Source organism: Bombina bombina, chromosome 1 (assembly GCF_027579735.1).
Source record: "Bombina bombina isolate aBomBom1 chromosome 1, aBomBom1.pri, whole genome shotgun sequence".
NCBI classification, from domain to species: Eukaryota; Metazoa; Chordata; class Amphibia; order Anura; family Bombinatoridae; genus Bombina; species Bombina bombina.
Genome location: NC_069499.1, coordinates 1,534,352,443 through 1,534,368,763, shown reverse-complemented (window position 1 = coordinate 1,534,368,763; position 16,321 = coordinate 1,534,352,443). Strand labels below are relative to the sequence as shown.

The 16,321-nt window shown below is 40.0% G+C and overlaps 1 protein-coding gene across 1 annotated transcript in view; it reads right to left on the bottom strand.

The window, feature by feature from the left end:
* Positions 1-16,321, bottom strand: part of LOC128666882 (myosin-16-like) — a 357,676-nt gene that overhangs the window by 145,395 nt on the left and 195,960 nt on the right. The window contains exon 10 of the mRNA XM_053721692.1: positions 1,600-1,703. Coding sequence (XP_053577667.1) covers positions 1,600-1,703 — 104 coding nt within the window. The remainder of the gene's footprint in view (positions 1-1,599; positions 1,704-16,321) is intronic.

Sequence of the window (16,321 nt, the reverse complement as noted above, 5' to 3'; positions counted from 1 at the left end):
TATAGTAGCGGTGCGGTCCGCTCGGCAGATTAGGGGTTAATAAGTGTAGGCAGGTGGAGGCGACGTTGAGGGGGGCAGATTAGGGGTTAATAAATATAATATAGGGGTCGGCGGTGTTAGGGGCAGCAGATTAGGGGTACATAAGTATAACGTAGGTGGCGGTCGGCAGATTAGGGGTTAAAAAAATTTAATCGAGTGGCGGCGATGTGGGGGGACCTCGGTTTAGGGGTACATAGGTAGTTTATGGGTGTTAGTGTACTTTAGAGCACATTAGTTAAGAGCTTTATGAACCGGCGTTAGCCCAGAAAGCTCTTAACTACTGACTTTTTTCTGCGGCTGGAGTTTTGTCGTTAGAATTCTAACGCTCACTTCAGACACGACTCTAAATACCGGAGTTAGAAAAATCCCATTGAAAAGATAGGATACGCAATTGACGTAAGGGGATCTGCGGTATGGAAAAGTCGCGGCTGAAAAGTGAGCGTTAGACCCTTTTTTGAGTGACTCCAAATACCGGAGGTAGCCTAAAACCAGCGTTAGGAGCCTCTAACCCTGGTTTTCTCTGCTACCGCCAAACTCCAAATCTAGGCCTATGGCAGCAGTGTTTGTAACCATGTATAACACTGCTATAAACAATGTTACAAACACTGATGCCAGAAAGCTAAAGACACGTGCATGCTACAGAGATCTTTAACAAATGATCCAAAAGAACTAAGCAAAATTGATAACTGAAGTAAAATGAAAAGTTGTTTAAAATTTTGTACTCAATCGAGTTGTTTAGTTTTGACTTTACTGTCCCTTTAAGAACATTTAAAATGCACTTGTCAAACATTCGACTTTAATTTTGATAACATTGGTTAAATTAAAAGTCAAAACTCTTTATTTTAACACAAAAGTTACATGCAGGTTGCCTAAGTGATACATACATGCTGCACACACTAATGACAGGAATTCACCATAAAACGTATTCTTTTAGAAGGTATTAGTATAGCGTGCAGTAATGAATGGTTGAAGTGTTCACCCATCACTTATTAGAAGCAAAAAGATAGAATGGTACAAGAAAACTAGAGATTTGTTTTATTAAATGTAATGAATCATTCTTATACATTATCTATCTATCTATCTACCATCTATCTAGCTTGCTAATTGGTGGCTACATTTAGCCATCAATCAGCAAGCACTACCCAAAGATGGGCAGGCTCATAAGCTTATATTCCTGCTTTTAAAATAAAGATACCAAGAGAATGAAGAAAAATTGAACAATAGAACAAAAAATTGGGGTTTAGTATCCATTTAAGGTGGCAGTGGTTGTGTGACTGAGTTTTGGTGATTTATAAATATGGTAGAAGAGACAGAAGACCGGAACAGATTGGAAGCACCCTTTACTGGGTGGTGGGTAAGCTGCTACTGGTCAGGTGAACTGCGCTACCTTACAAATACTGGGCAGCTTGGACCTCTGATGTTTAGGGATGATATGATAAATATATGGGTAGCATCCCTCAGCATCTCCCTAGATCTGCCATTGCTGACACATTTTTTTATTTTAAGACCAAAGATGACTATAAATAGTGTATAAAATCCATTGTGTTGTAAAACTGTTACCTGGTTGCCTCAAATTCTTCTTCTTTGTCCTGGAGACGTCTATCAATATCAGCTTTCAGCTGTGTAAGTTCCACCTGCAGTCTCATAGCTTTAGCCTCTTCTGACTGAGGAAATATTAGAAATGAATTAAAAAGTGCCCCAAAAAATATTAGGAAAGACATCACTATTATAATAACTATTTGTAATGTGTCAGTAAACAGAAAAAGGCAAAACGAGGGAATGCAGACTTGGGCTTAGGGAATGCAGGGTTGGACACAGACTAGATCCCTAATCCTATTTGTGTTTTTAACTTCACACATTTTATTTTAATATTTATAATTGTATTAAAAGTTAAGTTTTAAACCAATACCAAGTACATTATCACTCATAATATGATGTCCATAATATAAGGGGAGACAGCAGTGCTATCCAAGTGCATCTTTTTTAGTCAAATTCTTTGTTTTGACTGCACTGTATGATTTTCATACATGCACTAGCACTCATACATGCACTAGCACTCATACATGCACTAGCACTCTAGCCGGAAGGTAAATAACAATTAAAACCAGATAAGGCATCCCCATTCTATTTATGTAGTGCTATTACTACTCTTTGAGGTCCATTTATCAAGCTCTGAATGGAGCTTGAGGGCCCGTGTTTCTGGCGAGTCTTCAGACTCGCCAGAAAGCAGTTATGAAGCAGCGGTCTAAAGACCGCTGCTCCATAACCTGTCCGCCTGCTCTGATGAGGCAGATAGACATCGCCGGAATTCAACCCTATCGTACGCAGATTGGCCGCGAGTCTGCAGGGGGCGGCGTTGCACCAGCAGCTCACAAGAGCTGCTGGTGCAATGCTGAATACGGAGAGCATTCAGCGATGTCTGTAGGACCTGATCCGCACCGTCGGATCAGGTCCGACAGACATTTGATTAATAGGCCTCTTTGTGTTATAGCTCCCTAAACAACTTAAAGTGCCGCTCGGTACCCCATGGAGCACTGCTAATATACTTTGTTGAAAAGATTTCTAGGCAGGTACAATTTCTAGGCAGGTATTGTACACATGTCTGGAGCACTATATGATAGGAGAAAGTGCTGCCATCTAGTGTTCTTGCTAATGTATAGCATTCTTGCAAAACTGCACCCATATAGTTCTGAAGACACATGAATGCTTCTGAGCCTAACTGCTCTGCTTTTCAACAAAGAATTCCGAGAGGACAAAGAAACTTTGAAAATAGAAATAACTTGTTTAAAAGTGTATGATCTATCTGAATCTTTGTTTCATGTCCCTTATAAGTTCATAGAAACCTGTCAATCACATCTTGTTACTGCACAGCTTTTTTATATATTTGCACATAAGGTTGTCTCTAGAATAACCGCATTTGTTATCATCACTATGAAACTATTTTTGTTTTCTTTTTTTAATGTGTCAGAAGATGGCATGACCAATCAGATTGCATACTGTTATATGAAGGGTGTTTCCTAAAGCAAGTCTATCTATACCTCACTGATTACTTACAAGCTGCGAGCCCTCAATGTAATGAAACTGCAAGAGTATCAACCTATACAGTACATACTTATGGCTTGTGTGCAATGAGAGATTTTGTGAATAAACAAACAAATGAAAAAACAAAAAAAGTTTGATAATGGTGTGATCATTTATTGCAAATACATAGGTTACAAAAGTCAAAATGAAAGCTGCAAGGCAGTGATTACACGGAAATAAGTGAACTTAATAAACTTAATGTTCAGATAATCAATATTTAAACTATGCACAAAAAATATTTTAATTCTCCAATTTTAATTTCTCATTCGCAGACTTTTGCACTTCTCCAGTGGTGTTAATGGTTGTAGAAAACAATATCGCATCTGGAATTGTCTATTATGTAAATATTTTGTGTAGTGTCCCTTTAAATTTTTCAAAGTTAATCCAGGCAATAATACAATTTTATATATACGTATATTTATATATATATATATATATATATATATATATATATATATATATATATATATATATATATACCAGACGTGGACTCCTTGCTCAGTGAGCTTAGAGGAATATGGCTACACCTCACTGACAAGGCCCAATGAAGGCTGAAATGATCATCTGGGGTTGCTGTGTTCCTTGTTCAGAGAGGAATTGCCTGGTATTTCTGCAATGGACTGACCGTAATAGGCGGGATCAGACTGATATTCTACAGGAAAGTTCTACTCTGTGAAAAGCATTACTGGGCTAAAAAGCTACACCCAGGTGGTAAATCACCATAGAACAGGCTAACAATGGTATTGAGCTGGTTGTTCGTTCCTGTCAGTGCACTTCTCTCTGTATGTATGTATATATATATATATATATATATATATATATATACAGTATATATATATATATATATATATATATATATATATATATATATATATATATATTATAATATATATGATGTTGCTGTAAATTCACCAGCAATTAATGTCTAATCATATTTTAAGCACAGGCATAAAATTCTAATTGAAAAATGTACAATAAAACTAGATGATCTATTACAAGCTATTGGAGACAGATGAGTTAAGTACAGACTATTAACGAGTGCTAAAAATAACAAAGAAAAATCAAACATAGATCTAAATCTCTAAACCTTAAACAGTTGTGTCAAGAAAAAATTGAATATTTATGAAAAGAGTAATTTTGTATTACATTTATGACTGCTTGAAAGAGCATTTATCTACATAAAGATATGAAATAAAACCCTTGTTCTAAAAATGTGTGTACCTAAGCTCTTTTGGAATTAATCTCTAAATTTGCTGCGCTTATTTCACACAAATTATTCAATGAGTCTTTTTGATCTTTTCAAAGTAAGATCCTTATTGCTTACAAGTATCAGATCAAATACAGTAAAGGAAATTGATGGAAGTTAAAATATGAGGTTCTGAGCAGTCAACTTTCTGCTTAAAAATGTCATACGGGATTGATTCTTAATTCTTTTTTGGAACTGAGGATGAAAAAAATGGAATTATATTTTATATAAGATTATCTTAGTGAAAAGCTAAATAGCTGAGAAACGCATTTCATAAGTATTGAGTGTGTATATATATATATATATATATATATATATATCTTATATATTTATTTATACATATATATATAAAAATAAATATATAAATATATATATACACACACAAGAAAAAATAGCTACAAGCCAGAATTTTCACCAAAAGATAGTCAAAATGTATTGACATTTTCGGGGAAGGTATAATCCCCTTCTTCAGGTACTGAAGCTATTTTTTCTTGCTTGTATATTACGAGCAGAACATCCAGGTGGTTGGCAACAGGTGGGCAAATTCTGAACCTGGGACTATATATATATCTCTGATGAAGCGCATGTGAGCATGCGGGAAACGCGTCAGGTCTAACCCTGCACACTGTGACTGTGTCTTTTACCTGTCTGCTCAATAAACCATCCACTTTGGAAAGAGTTCTGCAGTTCCTCGTTTTTCTTCTCCCTAATCCTATATATATATATATAAACATAAATATCTATTTATAAATACATAGAACATATTCTGCTATGTGCAGAACATTGAATGTGAAACATTTACACTAAATACACAGTGAAACACAATTAAATATAAATACTGCACAAATATGCGTTTACATGTTTTCATCTACTTGACTGCAAAAGGCTCAATGCACTTATATATATGTGTACATATGTATTTATGTGTTTATATGTATATATATGTCTGTAAATACAAATTTAAATACATACATATCCAGGGGCGGAGCCAAGCCGTGCAGGAACATGGCCGCAAATCTGTAAGGCTCCGTGTCAGCCTTTCCTCTTAGCAGCATTAGCCTAATCAGGACCTCCACCTAACTAATGCCGGGAGTTGTAAGAAACCCTCTTGCATCTAGCCTTTGGATCTCTAACCTCAGCATCGCAGCAAACACCTTGAAGGGCCGCGGGCCCGCCGCCTCAGTTGTGGAGTCACAACGCTACTACCCCCGACTTAGCCCAACAGCCGAGATCGCCTAACCCTCCTCAAGCTCACCTTGCTAGCCCCAGGGTCCGCGATTGACTTGCCGGTGCCTCCGGTATCGGCTGCTCCTACCTGTGTGCACCTGGGAATTACTGCGCACGGCCGAACGCTGCGGCCTTGTCGAGAGCTGACGCCACGGCTGGAGTTTACTACCGCATGATCACCCCTGCCCGCCGGTCCCTATCAGGACCCCAACACCGAGGTATCTATAGTTTTTAGTGGGCTGTGGTTGGCGGTTTGCCCCTTCAAGTGACCTGGGAGGCGGGGGCAGCTGAAAATTGACTTTTGCACCTTTAATGTGAAATACACATCGTTGCTTCTGCCCGCGCAAGCCACGTGGCCTTATTCTTAGTACTGGGCTCTTGAACAAACACCCAGAGGACTTCCCAAAAAGCATAACTAAGCTCAATTTTCAATTTTCATACCTGTTCAAAAAGGCTTTTCATCTGGCCACCTCTTTCCAACCATAAAACTGAGGGGTCACAAGAATATACATAAGTTTCTATCATTGCACCCACTCTTCACTTGGCTGCTGCTGATTATGTGAAACGTCTTTTGCATTTCTTCTTCACTGTATAGTGTTATCCCCTACTCCCTGCTAGCAAACGCCTCATTCTGCCTGTCATTGCCTCTTTATCACATCAGAAGACAACAGACTCTGTCAACCTTCCCCCCTCTATCAGAGGGTTCATGTCCAATATGGCCTCAAAAAAGGGACAGAGATCTGATAAACCAGCCAAATCGTCATCCCAAACCCCATCGGTATCCTCTTTCTTCCAGACATCAGATACCGCTCCAATAACATCTGATACCCCACCGGACCAATTGAGCCCCCCAAGCCCACTTAAAAATCCAAATGACCAACAGGACCCTTTGCAAGCTATTCAGTTGAGGCTTGCTGCGCTCCCTTCTAAGTCTGACCTGGACTCTCTCAAATCTTTTATTAAGGAGGAGATGAGGGATCTCAAAAGAGACCTTAATGAAATGAGGGCTCGTATGGATTACCTCGAGGAAGGTCAGGAGACCTTGAACAACCTGGTCAGCTTGAACACGCAACAACTCTCTATTCAAGATTCTAAAGTACAGTCTCTTCAGGATAAAATAGAGGACCTGGATAACCGCGGACGTAGGAACAACTTGAGGTTCCGCGGTATCCCAGAAGATGTGACCCCTGACCATCTCAAAAGATATATTATTGGCCTAGCTCAGCACCTTTCTCCTGAATCACCGGTATTACTGTCTGAAGATTTGGACAGAGCTCACAGGGCGCTCCGGCCCCTACCTAAGCCTCCACTGCCTCCGCGGGATGTCATTGTCCGATTTCTAAGATTCTCTACTAAGGATGTCCTATGGCAGGCAGCAAGATCCCAACAGAACATCTCGTTCAGAGGACTCTCCCTTCAGATCTACCAGGACCTTAGCCCTTACATGATTCAGAGACGTAAGGAGATCAAGTTCATTACTAGTGCACTGCAAGAACATCACATCAAATACCGATGGGGTTTCCCTTTTAGTTTAATAATCAACTACAATGGTTCACAAATCATTTATAAGGACTACAACGACCTTGACCAGCTATCCAGATCCCTCACTACTCCTTTCAACAACCCGGTGGATCCGGGTGTCCTGCCCCCTTCTGCAGCTGCGGAACCAGGTCCCTCACGCCCGTTGGAGCAAAGACCACAATGGCAGAGGATCCAACCTAAGAGAAGAAAAGTGGATAATTTGCCGCCCAGAAATTAATCTTTGTCTTCATGAGGCTCCATTCCCCTCACTGCCAGATCTGGGATTCCTTTTTCTTTTCCACAATTGGTAAACCTGGAGTGCCCCTTTTCTCTAATGGGGACCAGGCCCATCCACTTAGGCTGACTTGTGGCACACATGCTTCATACTGCAGATCTTGAGGCCCTACCTGCCACACCAGCTGGACATGTTGGGCACCTGACCTCTTGCTGGTAACGTATGGTGTTGTTTATTACTATAATTTTATGCCTTAAATGCAGTTTCCATCCTGCCCACCAGCTGCAGAGTCAGTGGCTTCGCTTAATATCTTTTCCCTGGGTGGCTGCTAGTCACTTTATGCCTTGTGGAACTTTACACTACTGGACACAAGATGTTCTATTGTATTATCGCTTATCTTATGCTTTATTTACTTCACTAATACTGATATGCTCACCATGTGGTATGTATATTTTCTGCCGTCTTTAAAGCTTATATGTTATGATTGCCGTTTACTCCATACCAAAGATACCACATACAGGGCTTTGAGTGAAATTTTATTTTATTCCTGTCTCTCTTGGTATAGACGCTACCTAGGCTATTTATGTGTTTAAAATCAGAAGGGAGCTAATGTGGTCAAACTCTTGAAGTTCAATATGCTACACTCTACACTATTTAGTGCAATAATGTATAGCCTGCCTTCTACAATGCTTTTTGACATATGCAATTGTTCCAGCAGATTGTTGTAGCTGATTTGTGTTCCCTTAATATATCATGATCCCTATTATATTGTGTCCCCAAGGCGTGAAATGCTACAACTCTAGGATCTACCTCCCTGATAAATCCCCCAATCTATATAACCATCCCTTATATTGAATGCCATGCCTCCCGAGCGGCTATGACAACTGGAGGCGACCAGACATCTTACCAATAATCCCTAATAACTATGAGGAGTTCTAGACGACCTTAATTCCCATGGCCCCCCCTTATTCCTAGCTTAGCCGATACCCAGGTAATTTTTATGATTAACACTAAAGGGAGCTGCTGCGGAAAGATCCTTTTGTTTATTATTCTGAATTTGCTTTGACTCCTTAACAGAGCGTAGCCCCTGGGCACGAAATGTAACAGTTTTAGTACTTACTTACAAGATAACCTCTCTGACCTGCAGGGCCATCCCCCATACTATGCGCCTTACCCCTCATGAGGCTATGCACAGCTAAGGTAATCAGGCCGCCACCTAATACCCTTTAGCAACTAAATGGAATTCTATACATCCCCCTACAACCTCCACATTGGTTAATATTAAACCTATATTTGATAAACCCCTGATAATTTTTGGTTCTATCATAACCTAAGAGCTTATAAGGCGACACTCTTCCCCCCTAGTAAAGTGTACAACGGAATGATGTATACACTTCTTACAAAAGTTACTGTTTCCCTTATGTTTGATGTTTTTCAAAATGTATTGTTTGCATTGCTTGTTTTGTTCCCTCATTATTTCCTTTTTATTTCTTTTCCCTGTCCGGTCTCGGGGTGGGCTCCTGCCTCTCATCTAACCCAGGGTGACCCAGAACTTAATAGACTTATTGACCTCTTCTCCCCACAGACATATGACTAATACCTTAAATCATATTAAGTTTCTATCTCATAATACTAAAGGCCTCAATAGTCCCCAAAAGAGGTCAATGGCCCTAAGAGACTATAAAAGACAGAGGGGTGATATTCTTTTTATCCAGGAGACGCATTTTCGGAGGGGCTCCGAACCTAAAGCCAGCTTCCAGAAATTTGGGACTGGCTACTTCTCTTCCCATTCTTCTAAACACAACGGGGTTGGGATCTTGATTCACAGACACTTACCTTTCACACTGACCTCTACCCATAGAGATAAAGAAGGACGCTATATAATATTAGTTGGATTTCTCTACCACAAACCCGTCACTCTGGTGAACCTCTACACCCCCAATGTAAATTCTGCCCCATTTTTTCACCACCTCTGCCAAAAAGTCCTTGAGATTGCTAGGGGTAGTTTGATTCTGGGGGGCGACTTCAATTTAGCACTTGACCCTGCCCTCGATTGCTCCACGGGCACCTCCTCCTCATCCAGTAAGACGCTACGACAAGTTAGACAATCCCTTTCACACTTGGCCATACATGACACATGGTGCCTCCAGCACCCCGATGATAGGGAATTTACCTTTTACTCCAGCCCCCATCGGTTATATACGAGAATAGACTATCTCTTTACTGATGTATCTAGCTTATCCTCTATTACTGCTACCAATATCCTCCCCATAACATGGTCTGACCATGCCATAATTAGCTGCCAGCTGTGCTGGCGCCCCACAGACCCTTCTCAGTCTACATGGCGATTTGACGAATCTCTCCTTAGAGACCCTCAGGTGATCATACAACTACAAAAGACCCTACTTGACTACTTCCAAAGAAATTATATACCTGAAACAGATATACACGATATCTGGGGCACACATAAGTGTGTTCTCAGAGGAGAGCTCATTGCAATCAAGACTGCCAAACGTAAACAACAGCACATTTACCTTAACGCCCTTCTGGGCGATATCGCCAAGCTCCAGACCCTACACTTAGCACACCCCACAGATAAATCCCTCTCTGACAGTATTGCACACAAAAAAGACCAGCTTCGCCTACTCCTGGGTACTGAAGCCAAGAATAAAGCCTTGTTCCTCAAAAATATTTACTACGAGGGCGCAAACAAACAAGGTAGGATGCTAGCCAGACAATTAAAAAAAAGAACGAATAAACAATATATAATGAGAATAAGGGACTCCAAGGGGACACTACAGTCTACCTCCGCAGACATCACACAAGCCTTTAGAGACTTCTATGATAAACTTTACAACATCAGACGAGGACTAGCAGACCCTGCCCCCAAAGACATAGCTGCTTATATAGGCTACATAATTTTACCTAAATTGACTGATGAACAGAGGGACGAATTAGATTTGCCATTCTCAGAGGAAGAGCTCCTACTAGCTCTGTCATCTCTCCCTTCCGGGAAAGCTCCAGGCCCTGATGGGTTCAGTAACTCTTACTACAAACAATTCAAGGAAATCCTATCTCCCTACCTACTTAGATATTTTAATAGCATAGACGACACCAGAGCTTTCTCGCCGTCATCTTTACACGCACACATTACTGTTATTCCCAAGCCCCATAAAGCCCCTGATTCAATCACTAACTATCACCCGATCTCTCTTATTAATACTGACCTGAAATTATATGCAAAGATAATAGCTACCCGTCTCAACCGCGTTCTCCCTACCCTTATAATTACCAGGTGGGCTTTGTCCCTGGCCGAGAGGCTAGGGACAACACTGTTCGTAATGCCATGTTGATCTGGCACGCCACCAACCAGCACATCCCTACTGCATTTATCTCGACAGATGCCGAAAAGGCGTTTGACCGGGTCAACTGGTCTTATCTCAGGGCTTCCCTAGGGGCATATGGCATAGGTGACACTACCCTACAATGAATATTCGCCTTATATAACTCACCCAGCGCCCGCATCCTAGTTAACGGATCCCTCTCCTCTCCTATAGATATCAGGAGCGGCACACGTCAGGGCTGCCCTCTTTCACCCCTACTGTTTGCTCTCTTCATCGAGACATTCGCCTCCAGAGTTAGAAACTCCCCGGGGGTCCAGGGTATCATGGTAGGGGACGACGAATACAAGCTGTCGCTCTTTGCCGATGACATCCTGTTTTCCCTTACCCAGCCCGAGTCCTCGATACCCAGACTTCATTTCAGTCCCTCACAGATTTCCTGGTTAACCACACTAAGTCGGAGATCCTGTCCATTGGTCTTACCTGTCCCTTAAGGTGGTGTTCTGGGGCGCTTAGATACCTTGGCATCTCCCTCCCTAATACTTTTGACAGATTGTTCCAGGAAAATGATATACTCATTAAAACCGTAATTATGCGTGATTTATCCTCCTGGGGCTCGAAAAAGCTTACTTGGTGGGGACAGATCAACACGATAAAGATGAACATTTTTCCCAGGCTCCTTTATATAATGGGAGCGATCCCGATACCCCTGCCCCCCAGATATCTCCACCAGGTGCAGAGTTTATTTAGTGCTTTTACTTGGAAAAAAAAGACCCCCACGAATAAACAAAGTTACCATGTCCTTATTGCGGGAGCACGGGGGCCTTAGTCTTCCCGATCTAGACAAATACAGGACATCCTTACATTTGCAAAGGATCCTTGACTGGAGGGTGGCGGGGGAACAGAGAGATGGGTCAGTTTAGAAGAACATATTAACTCTAATCCGTCACTGGCCACTTTGTTTTGGAGCCCTACACTTTGCGAGACTACCAAGATGCTTTCTTTCCCGATCACCCGGGAGACAGCGGGTGTATGGGATCGAGCTATACAGCAAAACCCCTGCCTGTCATCCAACCCAAGCCCCCTGACATCTTTGACCCATAATCCCGTCTTCTCCTTAAAATCACTCGGGAGCCTGGGTCCCCATCCCTGTCATTATGACAACGTACAAATATTTAATGTCACCTCCAATGAAAGATTATGTACTCAAGAACAGCTCATTTACATGGGCCACGGATAGGCACATAATTGGTTTTCCTATAGAAGACTCCAAAACTACGTTAACACCCACGCCCATAAAAATAACATGACCCGTCCCCCCACTAACCTTGAGAGGCTGTTCCTGTCAAGCTCTCCATTGAGACACTCCCTTTCCGCCATCTACAAAATTATACTCCAGCCACTACCAGGCAACTTGCCGTATTCCATGGAGATGTGGGAGAGGGAATTGGGTAGAATTATTCTCCCACAAACGGCCGCTACTATATTCCTAAACACTAAAAAATCCTCTATCTCAGCATCCATACTAGAAACCAACTATAAAATCCTACACTGCTGGTACCTAACCCCACGAAAACTAAGTCAGTCCACAAAAAGAGAAGGAAAGAAATTGCAGGCTGTACCAATTTTAGATAGTGTAAAATTCAAAAAAAATTATTTAAACTTGATTAAAAACTCCAATCAATAGAAGGCACACATTACTATTCTCATACAACCTCAGCACACAGGTGCTGCATCCGACGCGTTTCCTGCTTTAGAACAAGCACTTCATCAGGGATAAACAGCTGCTCTCCCTGTGACAATTTAAACCTCTCAAATTTAACCCTTTACAATGCTGTTAGTGGTTTGACTGACCTTCCTATACTGCATTGTTAACAATGTATGATACACATATATACTTTTTAAAACAACAAAGATTTAAATTCTCAATATTGTAAACATTTACACGGAACATCTATATCATCTCAAAGTTTGCTTCCTAACTTTTAAAGGAATTACTAACATAATTAACATATTAGATCAAAAAAGTGTTGGATCTATAAATGTTTATTCTTCTCACTATTGTGGTTATGTTAAGTTTTTATATAAGTAGCTGCATAAAGGGGAAAGTTATGATTATTTGGAGAAATTTCAAGGATAAAGGTAAGGAAGGATAATGTGTCACCAATTTATATGGTTCCAAATTATTTAAATGGGTTGCATAATTTTATACTAGCATTAAACCTTATTATTTAGTTTTTTGTTTTGTAGATTTTTATTTTTGTTTATTTTTTATTTATTTTTATTATTTGTTGTACTCCTTAGTTTGATACTAGATGTTATGATTTATGTTTAATACTTTATATTATAATTTGCATTACCCTATGAATAACTTCAAATCCCATATTTTGTTCATACCCTTTGGAAAGCCTGTTTGGAGTTTATGTATCCAAAAGGCTTCCTTTTTGTTTAAATAAGCTAGTCTATCACCTCCTGTGATTTGTTTTGTGACACAATCTATTGCTTGAAATTCAAAAAGTGACAGGACATATTTCAATGAGTCTTCATCAAATATGTGACCTGGTCTATGTCTTGAAAAATGTTCTGCCACTGGTGTCTTCGGTTCAAAAGACTCTAAAGAAAGCAAATGCTCTCGAATACGGTCTTTCAGGGGTCTGATAGTTCTGCCTGTATATTGGCATCCACATAATTTGCAAGAGATAAGATATACTACATACTTCGATGTACATGTTAAGTGATGAAAGATTCTAAATTCATTTTTAGTTATATTGGAGTGGAAGATATCTCCCATTTTCACATGGTGACAACTTTTACAAGGTTTTACACCACATTTAAAGGTCCCATTCTTTTTAGTTAGCCAATTTCTTGTAGATTCTTGTTTACTTTTTGAAAAATTTCTTTTTACATAGTTGCCTATAGTCTTAGCCCGTCTTGACACAAATCTTACACCTTCTGCTGTTATGTTGGTTAGTGATGGCTCCTTACTTAGCATAGGTAGATATCTCTCTACAATTTTACAGATTTTTTTATACTGGTTGCTATATTTCGTTGAGAAGACTAGTTGTTTATTATCACCTACTTTTTCCCTTGGTTTATCAGTCAATAATTCAGCCCTGTCCATTGATCTTACTTGTTCAATAGATTCTGTAAGGGCTTTTTCTTTATAGCCTCTCTTCATTAGCCTATTCTTCAAATCTTCTGCATGGGTATTATAGTCTCTGAGGCTGCTGCCCAACACAAACAATAAATGCTGGAGATGCGGCCATGTGGGCAGCGGTATGGGCCACATGGGGTGGTGGTGCTCAAGACTGAACCACTTTTGGTACGAAGTTATAGCTGAGGTTGAGAAAATACTACACATCCAGATCCCCCCTAACCCCCTCATATGGCTATTAAATAAGCCAGTCAGACTGCTGATTAAATCCCTTCTCCCCCTATTCTGGATATTCACAAATAGTGTTAAAACATTGATTGCCAAAAACTGGAGGTCCACAGATATCCCCTCCTTGAGAATGTGGAGGGTCAGGGTGTCTGAATTACTAGAACTGGAGGAATACTCCGAGTATAAGAAAGGGAACACAGAAAATTTCATAGCTATCCAAGCAGTCTGGGACGACTACCTAAATACTATACAAACTTCACACTAAGCGACTATGTGGTTAGATGACTCTAGCGATGTCTACTATTGACTATTGGGGTTTGCGAGACCTTTCTATTGGGTTTGGGGTGGGTAGCTTCCCCGAGACTGGACACCCTACACTGCTATAATCCATGATTTATTGTGACTTCCCTCCCCTTTTTCTCCCCTATACCTTTTTTCTGGACATACCTAGTTCTTTCTTAATCTTATTGAAAAATGGAACTTGTGTCGATGCACTGATATTGTTTATGCAATTTGTTCTTGTTTCTGTTATTGATTCCCATGTGGAAATGATGTGGATCGCTCACAATTTCTATGTTAATAAAAAGAATTTGACTAAATACATACATATCCATCTTTAGACATGTACAGTATATGTATGTAAATACAAATATAAATACATACATATCCATCTTTAGACATGTATATGTATGTATCTCAATGTTAAAGCCCTTTGGATGTCTTTTTTTTCTAACACTTGAGACCTCACATCTTTGAGCTAATATTTTTGAGCTAATAACTTTTTTTGTGCAATTTTTTTTTCAAATAATTTTTATTAGATAGTGTTATTATGAGTGTAACTGAACTTTAACACTTTGAGTGCTAAGCACTTTCCTGGGTGCTAAGATTTTATTTATTTTTTGTTTGTTTTTGAACAAAAAAAATTTTAACTTTTTTTTCAGACCCCCTGTTGGAAAGGTTAGGCAATTACCTTTCCAATGGTGGATCTTGAGGGTCTGTAGCTGCTTAGATGTCTGAGATAAAGGGTTCTAATAAAGTTGCGCTGTGACGTCATCACGTTATTGCGTGTGACGTCACCACTCAAAATGGGAAACCCCAGCGATGCCTGTCACTCTACAGGCACGATCGCCAGGGTAGGACCTGGTGGGAGCCCCCAGATCTCCCTCAAGGTGGGAGAGTGCTAGTGACGGCTCTGAGCCGTCATTAGCACGAGAGTGGGAAACTCTGTGATGGCTCAGAGCCATCATTAGCACTCAAAGGGTCAAACACTGGGAAGGCTAGTGGCTACCATTTAATGCTCATTAAGCACCAACAAACACAATGATGAGCCGGGTCATTAAACTCAAAATGCAATTACAGAATTATTTAATTATGTACTTAAGTATAACTTTGCGACTTACTTTTACTATTTATTTTGAATGATTTTACTGCAATTTATCTTTAAAAATAGTATTTTTTTCTCATTGCTTCAGTGAGGCTGGAGTGTGTACAGATTCAGAACTTTGACTCATCAGCATTAATATATATATATATATATATATATATATATATATATATATATATATACATGTGTCCGTTATTGGCTACATCAAATCAGATGAGATACACATACTTAAAGGGACTGTCTACTTGAAAATTTTGTTGTTTAAAAAGAAAGATAATTCCCTTAATTATCTATTCCCCAGATTTGCATAACCAACACAGTTACAGTATATTAATACACGTTTTACCTCTGTAATTACCTTGTATCTAAGCCTCTGCAGACTACCCCCGTATTTCAGTTCTTTTGACAGACTCAGTGCTGACTCATAAATAAATCCAAGGGAGTGGCTCCCATCTTGTGGAACTCTCTGCCTCACTCCACAAGACTCTCTTCTAGTTTTAAAAGCTTCAAGTGCTCCCTAAAGACTCTACTGTTCAGGAATGCATACAACCTACGCTAACCTTACTTTATAGCAGTTCCACTCCTCCATTACTATCCCCTGAACCCTCTTAGCATGTAAGCCTAAAAGTCCAGCTGTTTGTCGATCACCTTCTTAATAGCTGACTACAACAGTGCAACTCTTAGCAGGGCCCTCTACCCTATAATTGTTTTGTTGTACTCCCCCTTTGTTTATAGCGCTGCGGAATCTGTTGGCGCTCTACAAATAACCGATAATAAAGTGAGCATAATGTTATTTATATGAACTAGCACGGCCTAACTGTATAAAACTGTCAATATGAGATAAGAGGCGGTCTTCAAATTGCAT